A 13,815-nucleotide genomic window follows, 5' to 3' on the forward strand; every position below is an offset into this window, starting at 1 on the left:
GACTGCGGTTCCTTTAAAATGCACACTTCGGCGGATCCGTCAAAACAGCAGTCCGGTGGCACCCGTTAGTATCTCAACGGACACGGATCCGTTCTCCGCCTTTTTCACGGATTGCAACTGACAGCAAAAGCGTAAGTGTGAAACAGGCTTTAAGACAATAAATGCGTTATGTAGAGTATGGGATATTTCTGTATTAGTGAGTTGGTGTCAATATTTACTCATTAACACAAGTTTCCTTCTAAGATGTCTACGTTCCTTGTACAAACAGGCGTTTCAGACTAATAGAAAATTCATTGTAAATGTGTGCTCCTTGCCAGTTAGAGAAGGCTGTGGTATGATGGGGAAATACTAGTGACACAAGACTTTACAACCATAACTACTACAAGTGATCCAGCAGATGGGAAGTAATGTTCAGTAATACGTAGAGCAAGAATGGCAATTGTCCAGTCATCAGATAATATAGGACACTGAGTACCGTACAATACGGAGAGTTGTGCAGCAGTATGGAGCAGGAGGGAATAGAGGCCACCTGTATACATCAGGTTACAAGTAGATTGGGGAATACTTGGGACCAGGTGGTCCCTGCAGAAGACGATGATCTTTGTGATGTGTTGTAACAATATTGTGGACACTTGGCATGTATATGTACAGTTGAGGTCCCAAGTGTAAATCAAGACAGGTTAAAGCCAGTAAAACTCATATCAATCCATAAATTTCAGGTCAACAAACTTTTTAGTTTTTTTCTCATCTACTATCCGATGATATAGTTAAAAATAATCCATTTTATTGTTAATCCATTGAAACACAAAAAGACAGAGACGCCATTGAAATAAATTGCCTTTCTGGCGCCAAAGCGTCCATAATCATAGAGAACACGAGCCCAACTGAGAAACCCGTGAGTGTCAGCTTCATGTTGGGGGGTGCCCATGCATTGCACAAAATATATGGCACTAAGAGGAAGAAAGATTGTATAGAAATATTGAAATCACATCTCAAGTCGTCAGTCAAGACAATAAAAATTGGGTGCAAATGGGTCTTCTAAATGGACAATGACCCTAAGCATGCTTCCAAACTTGTGGCAAAAATGACAACAAAGTAGGTGATGGAGTGGGCCTGACCTCGTTCCAATAGAAAATGTATGGGCTGAAGTGAAAAAGCATGTGTGAGCACTGAGCAAGGAGGTCTACAAAGCCAACTCAGGTCCAGCAACATATTGTGAGGAGTGTACTGAAGGCTGTCCAAACATGTGAGTCAAGTTATGCTGCCGAATACTGAACACGTGTGTGATCACTTCTGATCAGAGGGCGGCACGGTGGCTCAGTGGTCCTGGGTTCAAATCCCACCAAGGACAACATCTGCAAGGAGTTTGTATGTTCTCCCTGTGTTTGCGTGGGTTTCCTCTGGGCACTCCGGTTTCCTCCCACATTCCAAAGACATACTAATAGGAAATTTAGATTCTGAGCCCCATTGGGGACAGCGATGCTAATGTGTGAGAAACTGTAAAGCGCTGCTTAATTTGCGAGCGCTATATAAAAATAAAGATTATTATTTATTTATCCACTGGAAATGGGAGGAAAGAAGCCACTGTCTCTCACACTCTGACGGCTCATGTTCCTAAGCTGCAGTACTGACATAAGAGAGGGAATGTGTGGGATTAAATATCAGGAATTGTGAAAAAAAATTCTGATGAATGTGGTTATGGGTCATTCCATGGTATCTCGCGTTACAACACAGTAACTTACTTGACAATAAGTTTACTTCTCATAGGAAGTAATGGTATTTTAATGTAAGTTACCATCAGCTTTGTAACGTAAGTTACCAAGTAATAACATTGTATTTTGTATTTAATTTGTATTCTTAAAAAATCAAACTATATTGAAATCTATTGTGAATAGTTTAATGTACAATATACATTCACTCATTTTTGTGCCTGCCTTCAGAGTAGCCCTTATTAACTCAGTTTTTGGCTTGTGAATGTAACGTAAGTTACCATGGAATGACCCTTATGGTGTATGCAAATTTATGACTTAAAGTGTACCTATTGTATATAAGGCAGGTAAAGTATGTGATCTGGACACCAAGCGACTGCCAGATGTATGCTGTGGTGGTAGCATCTCTCTTTTATAGAATTCTTTTCCTTAGCTTATTGAGGAATGTTTGTGTGTGTGTTTGCGCATGTGTAAAATAAATGTGTGTGTATTATTATTGGGGTGTGTGTGTGTTGATTTTTGGGCAGTGATGTGCACATGTCGTGTCCAGTGTGGGCATTTTCCCTTGTCAGATCCTATAGTAAAGGTCAGCTGTATGAAAATAGCTCAAGCCTCCTCTTTCGGAAAGGCAGAAAATAAATGTGATTTCAAGCATCTCCTCTCTGCCATGCTGTTCCCGCTGGGCTGAATGCCCTGGTGTGTGCTCACTGTAATGGCACCCAGTGGGAGATGGAGTACTCTGTGAATTACTGTGGTTAGTGCGGCAATTACGTGGAAGAGTTCGGTGTGTACAAAGTCAGTCATAATAAATTGTTCAGTGCAGATAAAATTCACTTAAGTGACACAAAGGGAAAAGCCAATAGGTGGTGACTGCGGGGTGTAAGAAACCCTTTGATTCCGGCTTTTTTCTTTGTATTTCTGATAGGTGAGGTTTTATCACCGGCTTGCTGTGTGTTCAGGATACCGCCAGTATTAGGGCATCGTGGTTGTGGAGCTGCCGATTGTCCTTCTGCAATTATATTCCATTTACGTTATCGTTTTCTGTCACTGAGCTTGTTATCCTAGGAATGGAGGCCGATTTCTGTCTATCCCGTCTGTGGCTTGTACCCCCTTCCCACCCCTTCCCATGCTGCCCAGTTTCTGACGAAGGCTGGAATGCTCTCGGCATCGTTGCTTGTGCCCGTCTTCTGCAGCTGCCTGCAGAACCAATTCCATTCTTGTTGACTACTGAATTAGCATTATAGGCTTTATAGATGGGTTTTTGGAAAACGATAAAATCCAGTTATGCAGAGTGTAATTCCGACATATTCTGAGCTATTTTGGCCAAAGTAAATCATATTCGCCTTCTATCGGATTTGGCAAGTTAATCAAAGTACTACGGTATTTTGTTGAACTGTTCTACAACACAAGGAAAAAAATCTGGTCTCTGAGGAATTTAGTTTTCTAGTCCCCATTTTCATATGGTGGCAAAGCCAGTGCTGTGTTAGTAGCCAGGCATTATCCCCTTGCATACAGATGAGCAGAAAAAGGCACTAGAGGTGAGGCATCGGCGGCACTACAGGTTTGACTCCTGGGATTTGCCAATTGTTATTTTCAGCTTTCCTGATGAACATTCTCAAACTTTAAGGGATTCATTTATCAAATATCCCCATGATAGATGAAAAATGTATGATCTCTGGGGTCTGGCTACTGAGACCTCCACTAATCCTGAGAATGGGGAGTCCAAAGCCCCTATGTGAATAGAGCGGTGGTGAGCATGTGTGACCACAACTCCTTTAGACATGCACATGATCACTACCGTGGCAATCACACGGGACTTTGCTCCTGGTATGATTGGAGGTCTTGGTAGTGAGACTCCTGTGATCATCTATCCCAGCGTTCCCTTTCTCCAGTCCTCGCGGCTCCCAACAGATCGTATTTTCAGGATTCCCATAGTATGACATGGCATCAGACATGGCCACGGGTTCTCTCACCTGTCTAGTACTAAGGATATCCTGAAAACATGACCCGTTGGGGGGCTGTGAGGACTGGCATTTGGAGAACACTGATCTAACCTGTGGGTAGGCGATATGTTTATAGATGTGTTTTAAAATAAAAAGATATGTCACTTTAAAGTGTCGTTCAGTTGATAAAGGTGCTTCAGTCTCTAGTTATCATAGTTTGTCCTGGCAACTCAACTCCTGGCTATTTTGACCCTGAATACAGCTTCATGAAACGACATGAGAGCCGGGGGGGCTTACTGACTGTTTCAGTAGCCAGCCCCTCTCTCTAGTTATGCATTGGCCATGACAGAGTGGGCTCTGCTATTGAGCTTAGCCAGTCAGCCAGCCCCCTTGGCACATAATATTAACTGACAAGATGTAGCTGGAAATTGTGGCATCGATGCTGATATATGGGGACCAGGGCATCTCTTCTTATACTAATCAGTAATATAACTGTATATATCTTCCTTTTTTGTTTTTAAGCTAGATATCCTTTAACTGTTATACTTTACATAGCTGCTACATATTCTTAAGGTTTATGTAAGGCCCTTGTTCACGTGAGGATGTGTCAATCTTAAAAGGGTTTGTTTCATGATGGCAACCCCTGTCCTTATGCCCAGCCATCCCCCCCCTCTGGGTCATTCCATGGTCACTTACGTTACAGCACAGTTAGTAACTTATGTTACAATAAGTTTACTTCTCATATGAAGCAATCGTATTGTAGCGTAAGTTACCATCAGCTTTGTAACGTAAGTTACTACATTGTGTTGTAACATAAGTTACCAAGTAATAACACTGTATTTTGTATTTAATTTGTATTTTTGAAAAATCAAACTGTGTTGAAATCTATTGAGAATAGTTTAATGTACAATATACATTCACTCATTTTTGTGCGTGCCTTCAAAGAACAGTCTGTAGCCATTATTAAGTCAGTTTTTGGCTTGTGAATGTAACGTAAGTTACCATGGAATGACCTCTCTTTGAAGTAGCGCAAAGATATTACTGGCAGAACTGGTCTATTAGCAAAGCAGTAGTAGTCATTTCAGAGAAAAGACTTTATTATACCATAGACTGCTTGGTCCGGCGTCTCCTCTCTTCCTACAATCGCCGTCCTCCTTCCCTGCTTTATGTGGATGACGCGTTCCATGTCATCCACACCGCGTCCCCAATCGCACTCCTGCACAGGCTCGCTTCTGCGCACTACGTTGCTCTGCCCTCGACGGGGCAGAGAGAAGGTAACCTGCACAGGAGCTCGATCGGGGAACACTGTGATGATTGCTTAGTTCGTGTCATCCACATGAAGCAGGGAAGGAGGACAGCGATTGTACGGAGAGAGGAGGCGCCGGATTAAGACCAGCGGAGCCTATTGGACTGATCTTCTCTTTCTGTGGCTATGAGAAGTCATTTTTTTGTGCTCTTCAGAGGGGATTGGAGACATATATACAGCATACTAGAATACTGTAAGGGAGGCCTTAAAGGTGGGCAACATACTTTATATTGGGAAAGCCAGGTGACCGGTTCCCTTTAAGCACAGTCAATGGTCACTTAATCACCTTGCTGCTGCTTTCAGTATTTATATGGCTGACACAAATCCATCTATATTTGCCATTTAATTTATGGATAACATAGCATAGACAGTTACAATGACAGGAAAAAAATATAAACCCCTGCTACAGTCACATATAATCCTGAAATATTTGGTCATCATACATCATATTGACTCTCAAAACCAAGCTTGAAAGCAGATATTAAAGTAATACAGGAAGAAAGTGGCGAGAGACATTAACTTCATAGGATACAATCGCTACACAAGTCACTATGGAGTGAGAATCTTTAGAAACTGCCGATGTCCGCACAGATGTAATGACAGCCGATTGGCTTGTAGAACAGCGATGAGACCCGATGGACAAACCCCTAAGTCGTCCCATAGATCAGCCGATCAATGCTGATCCAGTTTCTGAAACCACTGGTGATATGGAGAGAGTTGCTGCCTGATACAAATATCTTGAAACACTATGATGGAATATGTCGATCCACCAGTGAAGGCTGAAAGCCACAAGTGTGTAACCTGGTGTAGGCACAGGTTGCTCCTAATAGAAAAATGGTTGTATGTTTCTTAACATAATGGATACAGAAATCTTGTTTTTACTATTCTTTATCCTCTTCTCCTTGAAAGTCGCATGTGAATTCTGCCCTCAACACATGGATAACTCATAAACCGTGAATTATAGAAAAACCCCAGCACAATGCACAAAATAATGATACAGGGGTGCAATCCTAGTAGTAATGGGAGGGAAACAACTATAAGAAAAAGCACTGCTGGAAAATATGCACACCACTACAATATACAAAAAATAACCTCCATTTTATTGATACACAATTAAAAGAAAACCTTGAATCAGTATCCACTCTGAAAAATGGAATAATAAATCCAGTATATAGGAATAATAAATTCATGAAAATACTTAGACCTAATCCTAAAGGCTCATGGGTTAAAAGAGGGAGGGGAGTTATGCAACCGTATAAATATTTTCCCTCTCCACACAATGGGGCTCACTCATAGATAGAAGGCAGGTAGGGGGACCACCAAGGAGGGGAAGCCCCAACTACCACCTAAACCCCAGATCTAGTAGACACTAGAAAACCCACAAGAGGAACCCCCACAATAGAGAGAACCTCCCATCAGAGCCCTGACGAAGCCCCGCCCGTGGGGCCACGTCTGTTTCCACTCAGGATCCTGATTTATGGGATCATTCATGGACTTCTCTCCTTCTGGGTAATTCATGTACATTTCGTGCCTTCAGCAGGGCTCTGATGGGAGGTTTTCCCTATTGTGGGGGTTTTCTAGTGTCTACTAAATCTGGGGTTTAGGTGGTAGTTGTCTCGCCGCGCTCACCCGGGGGTGGGACCTCGGTCCCGACCCGACGTCACCTCTGCCAGAGCCGCGGCCGCTCCGGGGGTCCCGTCCGGTGCGCACACGCACCTCTCGTGCTTAGGTTCTTGTGTGCACTATGTTCTGTGTGCGCACGCGCGCTCTTCTCAGCTCTGTCTCCAGGCCTGTCCTCTATGGTATAGGAGGACTTGACCCGGAAGTCCTAGTGATCATGTGCTATATCAGGCTACCTCTTTCTATGGGAGGTGCCTGATTATTGTTGTACTTCCTGGCATGGTCTGCCGTGTCCCTGCCTGGCTGTGCGCTGTATTCGGGTCCTCTGCCTTGTACTCTATTGTGCCTCTTGGCACACGCTCTGAATCTGTACTCTGCCTTGTACTCAGTTGTGCCTCTTGGCACACGCTCTGAACCTGTACTCTGCCTTGTACTCTATTGTGCCTCTTGGCACATGCTCTGATCCTGTACTCTGCCTTGTACTTTGTGCCTCTTGGCACACGCTCTGAACCTGTACTCTGCCTTGTACTCAGTTGTGCCTCTTGGCACACACTCTGATCCTGCGCTCTGTCTTATACTCAGTTGTGCCTCTTGGCACACACTCTGATCCTGCGCTCTGTCTTATACTCAGTTGTGCCTCCTGGCACACGCTATGATCCTGTGCTCAGTTGTGCCTCCTTGCACACGCTCTGATCCTGTGCTCTGTCTTATGCTCAGTTGTGCCTCCTGGCACACACTCTGTTCCTGTATTCTGTTGCACCTCCTGGCACACCTGCTGCCTAACTCAGTACTCTGACGTGCTCCTTTGCACGTGTCCTGCTTTGCTCACACCCGGACGTACTAGTCGCTGCACGCCATACGTGCTCTCGTGTACCCGTCTTGCACTATCCTGTATCTAGCGCACTCCCGTGTACATGTCTTGTGTTCCCGAGTACACCCTGTACCGTCCTGTACACCACGTGTCCCTGTGTCCACGCTTTACACGTTCCTGCAGACACACTCGTGTCTCCTGTGAGCCGGCCACCTGCTGCCAGCAGTCGTGGTACCTTACACCCTTGGGCTTGCCCCTGACACTCCCTGTATGGGGGTAATCTTCACTAGGTCAGCTCGCCCTGGGAGGGTTGGTGCCACGACCCAGAGGGTCCACTCCAGGAGTCGTCACAGTAGTTGGGGCTTCCCCTCCTTGGTGGTCCCCCTACCTGCCTTTGACCTAGGTGTAAGGGTATGTGCACACTTTGCGGTTTCTGCTGCGTTTCCGCAGCGTTTTTGGTTCTGCAGAAACGCAGCAGATTCTGCAGCGTTGTACAGTACCTTTATTTCCTATGGAAATAAAAAGAAAAGCTGTGCACATGCTGCGTTTTTTTCGTGTAGTTTTGCTGCAGTTTACAATCCGCAGCATGTCAATTGTTTGGTGCAGAAACGCTGCAGTTTTACACCTCATCCATTATGAGGTGTAAAACCGCAGATAAACCGCAGAACTTTGTCCTGCGGATTTACCTGCAGTTTTCTCTACAAAATCCGCAGAGACAAAAAACTATGTGTGCACATAGCCTAAGTATTTTCATGAATTTATTATTCCTATATACTGGATTTATTATTGCATTTTTCACTTTGAGTGGATACTGATTCAAGGTTTTTTTAATTGTGTTTTAATTGTAATTGTGTATCAATAACATGGATGTTATATTTTGTAGATTGTATTGGTGTGCATATTTTCCAGTAGAGCTTTTTCCTATAGTTGTAACCCATAAACCGCACTCCAGCTGTGGGCATCTTCTAAGGCCACGTGCACACGTTGAGTATATGGTCAGTATTTTACCTCCGTATTTGTAAGCGCAAATCGGGAAAACAACCAGAGGAGACGTAGAATAGAAACCCGTCACCACTTCTGTGTTTATCACCCACTCCTGGGTTTGGCTTACAGATACTGAGGTAGTAAAATAGTCCCCAAATACTCACCGTGTGCTTGTGGCCAGCAGTATAGGCAGGGTATGATTGCCCCCGGACAGGAAGATGCGGGGAAGCTTGCTCTCTAGCTTTCTCTTGACCCTTTTCACTGTTCTGCTTTGTTTGTGTTGCTGCTTTTTATGTAAGTCATCTGTGAAGGAAGAGGATGCAATGAGCACATGGCTCTGCTTATCTTACTATAACAGGACGGCCAGCCTGCTCCGTTACTTCTTGCACTGCTATTAAGACTGGCTTTGAATATTATAGGGAACCTGTCAGTAGGATGAAACCGTCTTATGAGCATGTAGGTCATAGGAAGCTGAATAACGTGATACCTTGATATCTGCCATCCAGTGTCTTATTACTGAGTAATCTACATCTTTTGCAATTGTAAATGAACTGTTTAGATCTATGGGCTGGACATAGATCTCCTGAGAATCTGCCTCCAGAGATTATTACAAATGAACGGGGGAAATTACCAGTGTGAGACATGTAGATCTGGAGAGCGGACTGTCAGTCATTACATGTCTCACACTGGTCATGTCCCCTTTTATTTAAAATAATCTATGGAGATGACATCTATGGGCTGGATACTGATCTATCAGCTCATTTACACTCTGAGAAGGACTTGGATTTCTGTGCAATAAGACATTTAATTGCAGATATTAAAATAGCATTTTATTCAGCTTGCTATGACCTACTTGCCCATAGCGATGGCTTAGGAGGGATGAACCTACTGACAGATGCCCTTTAATGTGAGGCCAAATCAGAAATTGCCCTTATTGGCATCTTTTGTCAGAAGAGCGCCTTATGCTTTGTCTACACGTATTGTCGATCGGCCACAAGTAAGCTGATCCGTGGTAGTATAATGGTCTGTTTAGACCGGCCACCGACTAAACTTTACTGCACACTGAACAATCGCTAAGAAATGCGATTTGGGGGCATGGAATATTTTTTTTTTTTCAGCAGCTTGTTCTGATTATTCTGAGTGCCCCAGGATCGCCACCTACTTAAAATTTATGGCATGTCCTAGCAGTAGGCGATAGCGGGGTACAGTCATCATTGCCATAGAGGGTCCTGTCTGTGCATCATAGCTGATGGGGGGGCGAGTCCTTGTACACGATTAGACCTATGCACAGGCTTTGTACGCAGAGACCCTACGAGTGCCTGGCTCTGCACATACAGTAAGTGTGTCATCCGCAGAGGGTTTCATAGAGTTGGGAAACGAGCCTGTGCTGAAGGATTGTGTAACATCTGCTCTAATTAGGCCACTGCCGTTTCTTCTTGGTAATCATTTGCTAATTTCCTTTTCATCTCTGTTTTGGCAAGAATCTGTTCCTTGCAAGACATGAAAAGCTGGCGTCTAGACGAGAGTGTCTTACAAGAGAGTGTTGGCATAATGGGGGGGAAGTGTCTAACTATAGGGCATGAGAAGAGCAGGGCAGGTGCCCATACACCCAGTCACACTGTGCCCATACACCCAGTCACACTGTGCCCATACACCCAGTCGCACTGTGCCCATACACCCAGTCACACTGTGCCCATACACCCAGTCGCACTGTGCCCATAGACCCAGTCGCACGGTGCCCATAGACCCAGTCGCACGGTGCCCATAGACCCAGTCGCACGGTGCCCATAGACCCAGTCGCACGGTGCCCATAGACCCAGTCGCACGGTGCCCATAGACCCAGTCGCACGGTGCCCATAGACCCAGTCGCACGGTGCCCATAGACCCAGTCGCACGGTGCCCATAGACCCAGTCGCACGGTGCCCATAGACCCAGTCGCACGGTGCCCATAGACCCAGTCGCACGGTGCCCATAGACCCAGTCGCACGGTGCCCATAGACCCAGTCGCACGGTGCCCATAGACCCAGTCGCACGGTGCCCATAGACCCAGTCGCACGGTGCCCATAGACCCTGTCGCACGGTGCCCATAGACCCTGTCGCACGGTGCCCATAGACCCAGTCGCACGGTGCCAGTTCTCACTTCTCATAGGTGTTGGGAAGAATCTCGCAAGAGCCCTTTATGAGCCCTTATAGTTTTTGAGCTTTTGCTGGGTTTTCCCTCTGGAAATGTATAAAAATGTACAAATAGGAGTAACCATTCTGATTTACAAACTGGTGTGTCCTAGCACAAGGTGACGCGGCCATTGGACAGTGTCAAACTGTGCAGGGAAAATCCACAACAGCCGGGAACAGCAGCGTTTTTTCATGGGGCGTATTACCGTTTACTGGAAAGGACAGACCTGTCCGGAGAGGTGATAGGCCTTCATCAGAGTAGGGTCTTCAGTCCTGGGTGCAGAATTTGGCTCCATGACTGGCTGGTATTATGAGAGCGGCAGAGACCCTGATTCCAGAGCCGGGTCACTCACAGCTACTTGCTGTAGCTTTGATAAGTCACTTTTATCAGGAGATTTACTAGTAAGCCTACTGCCATGTAGTCCCCCATACTCATGAGTTGTGTATAACCCAACCCTCACCACTAATTGGCAGCTTTCTGCCTATGCACAGAGTACACCGAAAGCTGCCAATTAGAGCTCAGATTTTACCAAAACTGCAGCATGCAGCCCAGTAAGTGATATATTGGTGAAATTCGTGTATTTGCCCCTACATCATACTGCTCTCCAGTGGGGTTGCAAAAGCTTGGTGACCGATTTCCTTACAGAGATAGTGATTTTAAGTTGGCTATGGTTGATGGAGGGATCGGGTGAATGTGCAGAGAGTAAGGGATATGGTCCCCCCCCCGCCCGGAGGACAGTCTCCTCTCCTCCGGACCGTGGGTACCATCCGCAAATGTTCTGTTTACTTTTCGCACGGTGGGCACAGCCACATGCGGGAAGTAAGCGGAACAATGCAATCCTATGGGTGCGGGATCGCCACGATTCCACTAAATTAATGAGCATGCTGCGTTTTTTACCGCAAAGTGATTCCGCCGCGGAAAAAAACGCAGCATTAGCACAGCATTGCGGAATCCATAGGATTGCATGGGATGCTTATTTTTCGCGTTTTCGCTGCAAAATCGCGCGTTTAAAACCGCCGCGAAAAAGCCGCGACGTGTGAACTCAGCCTAACGGAGAAAGGATAAGAAGGGATGCCCCAAAATACCCTGAAAGATGGAATCATAATAAAAGCTTGACCATTCTTTTTAAAATTAACCTGTCACATCCCGAAATGCTTTTTACTTGCAGATGTAGGGTTAATATACAGATAAACAGTGTTAAAAATTGATTCCAGTCGTCTGTGGTGCAGAGGACAGCCAGTCATTTTTTACTGTGCTTCGGGGGTGAGGGCTGTGATTACTCCCCCTGCACATTGATTGACAGCCTGCTCTGCACACGCACACTGCACACGCTGCACACCACGAGATGCCAGGGAGGGATTACAGCGGCCCTCACTATATAGTGAGCCTGAAAACTGGAACAGCTCCTGCACCACCCCGATGACTGAAAGCAGAAGATTCAGGGAGAATATGCTTTAATTTTCACTCTGCAGCTGCTGCTCCAGTAATCTGGATATACAGGATTTAAACAATATGAACTTGCAGCTTGACCATGTATCTGCAGGGAGATACCTTCTTGTATATAATTTTCTACTAATGGTGCTCAGAGAAGACTTTATCTTGGGGTATGGGAGCCTGTGGTTACTTTTTGACTGTGAAGATGTATTTTTAGGATGGCTACCTATGTACTAATGGATTATTAGTATTGTTAGCATTATTGGCCTCATAGCTGAGCGTCCTGCAACGAATCTGCTAACACCATTCACAAATTCTTTGCTACCACTTTGTTGACGTTTGAGAATGCTGCAGGTAAGAATCGGGAAATGTGGGTCCGGATCCTGTGTTCATGGCAGGTTTTGGCCCTTTTGGATATTATTTAATGTTTGTTTTATGTTTGCTACCTTTGCAGTTTTGACACCGCCAGAATAGGCAGAGTGGAGAAAGGACAAGGACGTGACGCCACAACTTGTCTATTTCATGACAAGCTGTGGTGTAATTTACCGTATGTCAGGAATCTTACTGCGGTCTCAGACTGGAGTAGGACCTCACCATTGTTAAGATACGCTTGATTCATTAAGAGGTGTGTGTCTCGCACCCTCCTCAAGACCAGTGTGAACATCGCCATTCTTGCTGAATTGGGGCCTAAATGTCTAACATATGGATACCTGAGTAGTTCTGTCCTGTGCCCTTTAGGACCAGTAGCCGGCCATGTTGGCAGTAGGGGGAGGGGATTCTTAGTAACGTATTACTGCATTTTGAAATAATGTTCTATTAAAATTCCTATAACTGTAGTAATAGCTGTGCAGCACTTCACATTAATTAGACTCTTGTTTTTCTCGTCTGACATGTACTAAATGAATGTACCCTCTTCAGCTTGTCCAATGTAAGTCCTGGAGTGATTCATCCTCTTTTTCTTGTATTTAGCAAACCCCTCCCACAACCAAGATTGTTTTATGACATGCTGAGAACATATTACTTCACGTTTCTGTTTCCCTCCATGTTATGTGGGTTGCGCAGTTTTACCATTTTCACATGTCCGCTCTATTGGCATGTTATCCGGCTCGGACCGCCATGGCGGCCTGGAAAACTGTACTACTGCTTTGGTTTGTGTCCATCAGCCTCATGTGCCAGTGCACATACCTTGTAATGGCATGAAGACCGTCCTCGGCCGAGCTTACACCATGCAGGGTCTTTTAAAGGGATTGTACACTTTATACACCATACATCAGAGGGTCGAGCTAACACTTTGTTCCAACGGCATCAGCGCCCTACATATAACGTGTGCCAGGAAGAGCTCCCTGCATGTACACAAATGTCACCAAGGGGCACCCTTCTGCCCTCTATTAATCTGATGTGCACCCGGGGGCTAAAAATGGCCGCACCTGTGAACCTCGCTATCATCGTCTATACAAGAGGAATCATAAAGCTTTATGTGGCCCCCCGCAAGGCTAATAGGGGTCAAGAAGAGTGAGGGGCTTTCCTCTATTGGGAAACATACTTTTTAAAGGGTCGAGTTAGTGGTTGTTAAATGTATACAATGAATCCAGCTGTAAATTTTGATTTTTCAATAATCAGATCTGTTTTTTTTCACCCCCAGATATTCAGGAGAGGAGTGAATTGAAGCAATTCTTTGAAGACCACTATTCTCAGATTTATTTTATCTTCTATGAAAATTTCATTACACTGGAAAGTAGCTTAAAGCTAAAAGGTATGCCTAACTGTGCCCTGTATGCTTCGGGGTTGTGCCCTGATCTGTACATTATCTGTCCCCACCACTAATGGCATCAATC

General features: G+C 45.2%; 1 protein-coding gene across 4 annotated transcripts in view; it reads left to right on the plus strand.

The window, feature by feature from the left end:
• Nucleotides 1–13,815, plus strand: part of RALGAPA2 (Ral GTPase activating protein catalytic subunit alpha 2) — a 412,397-nt gene that overhangs the window by 33,617 nt on the left and 364,965 nt on the right. For all 4 annotated transcript variants that reach the window (XM_073557418.1, XM_073557416.1, XM_073557417.1 and 1 more), the window contains exon 2: nt 13,623–13,733. In XM_073557418.1, the coding sequence (XP_073413519.1) occupies nt 13,623–13,733 (111 nt within the window). The remainder of the gene's footprint in view (nt 1–13,622; nt 13,734–13,815) is intronic.

Source organism: Dendrobates tinctorius, unplaced genomic scaffold, assembly GCF_039654945.1.
Source record: "Dendrobates tinctorius isolate UK_male_01 unplaced genomic scaffold, ASM3965494v1 ptg000250l, whole genome shotgun sequence".
NCBI lineage: Eukaryota > Metazoa > Chordata > Amphibia > Anura > Dendrobatidae > Dendrobates > Dendrobates tinctorius.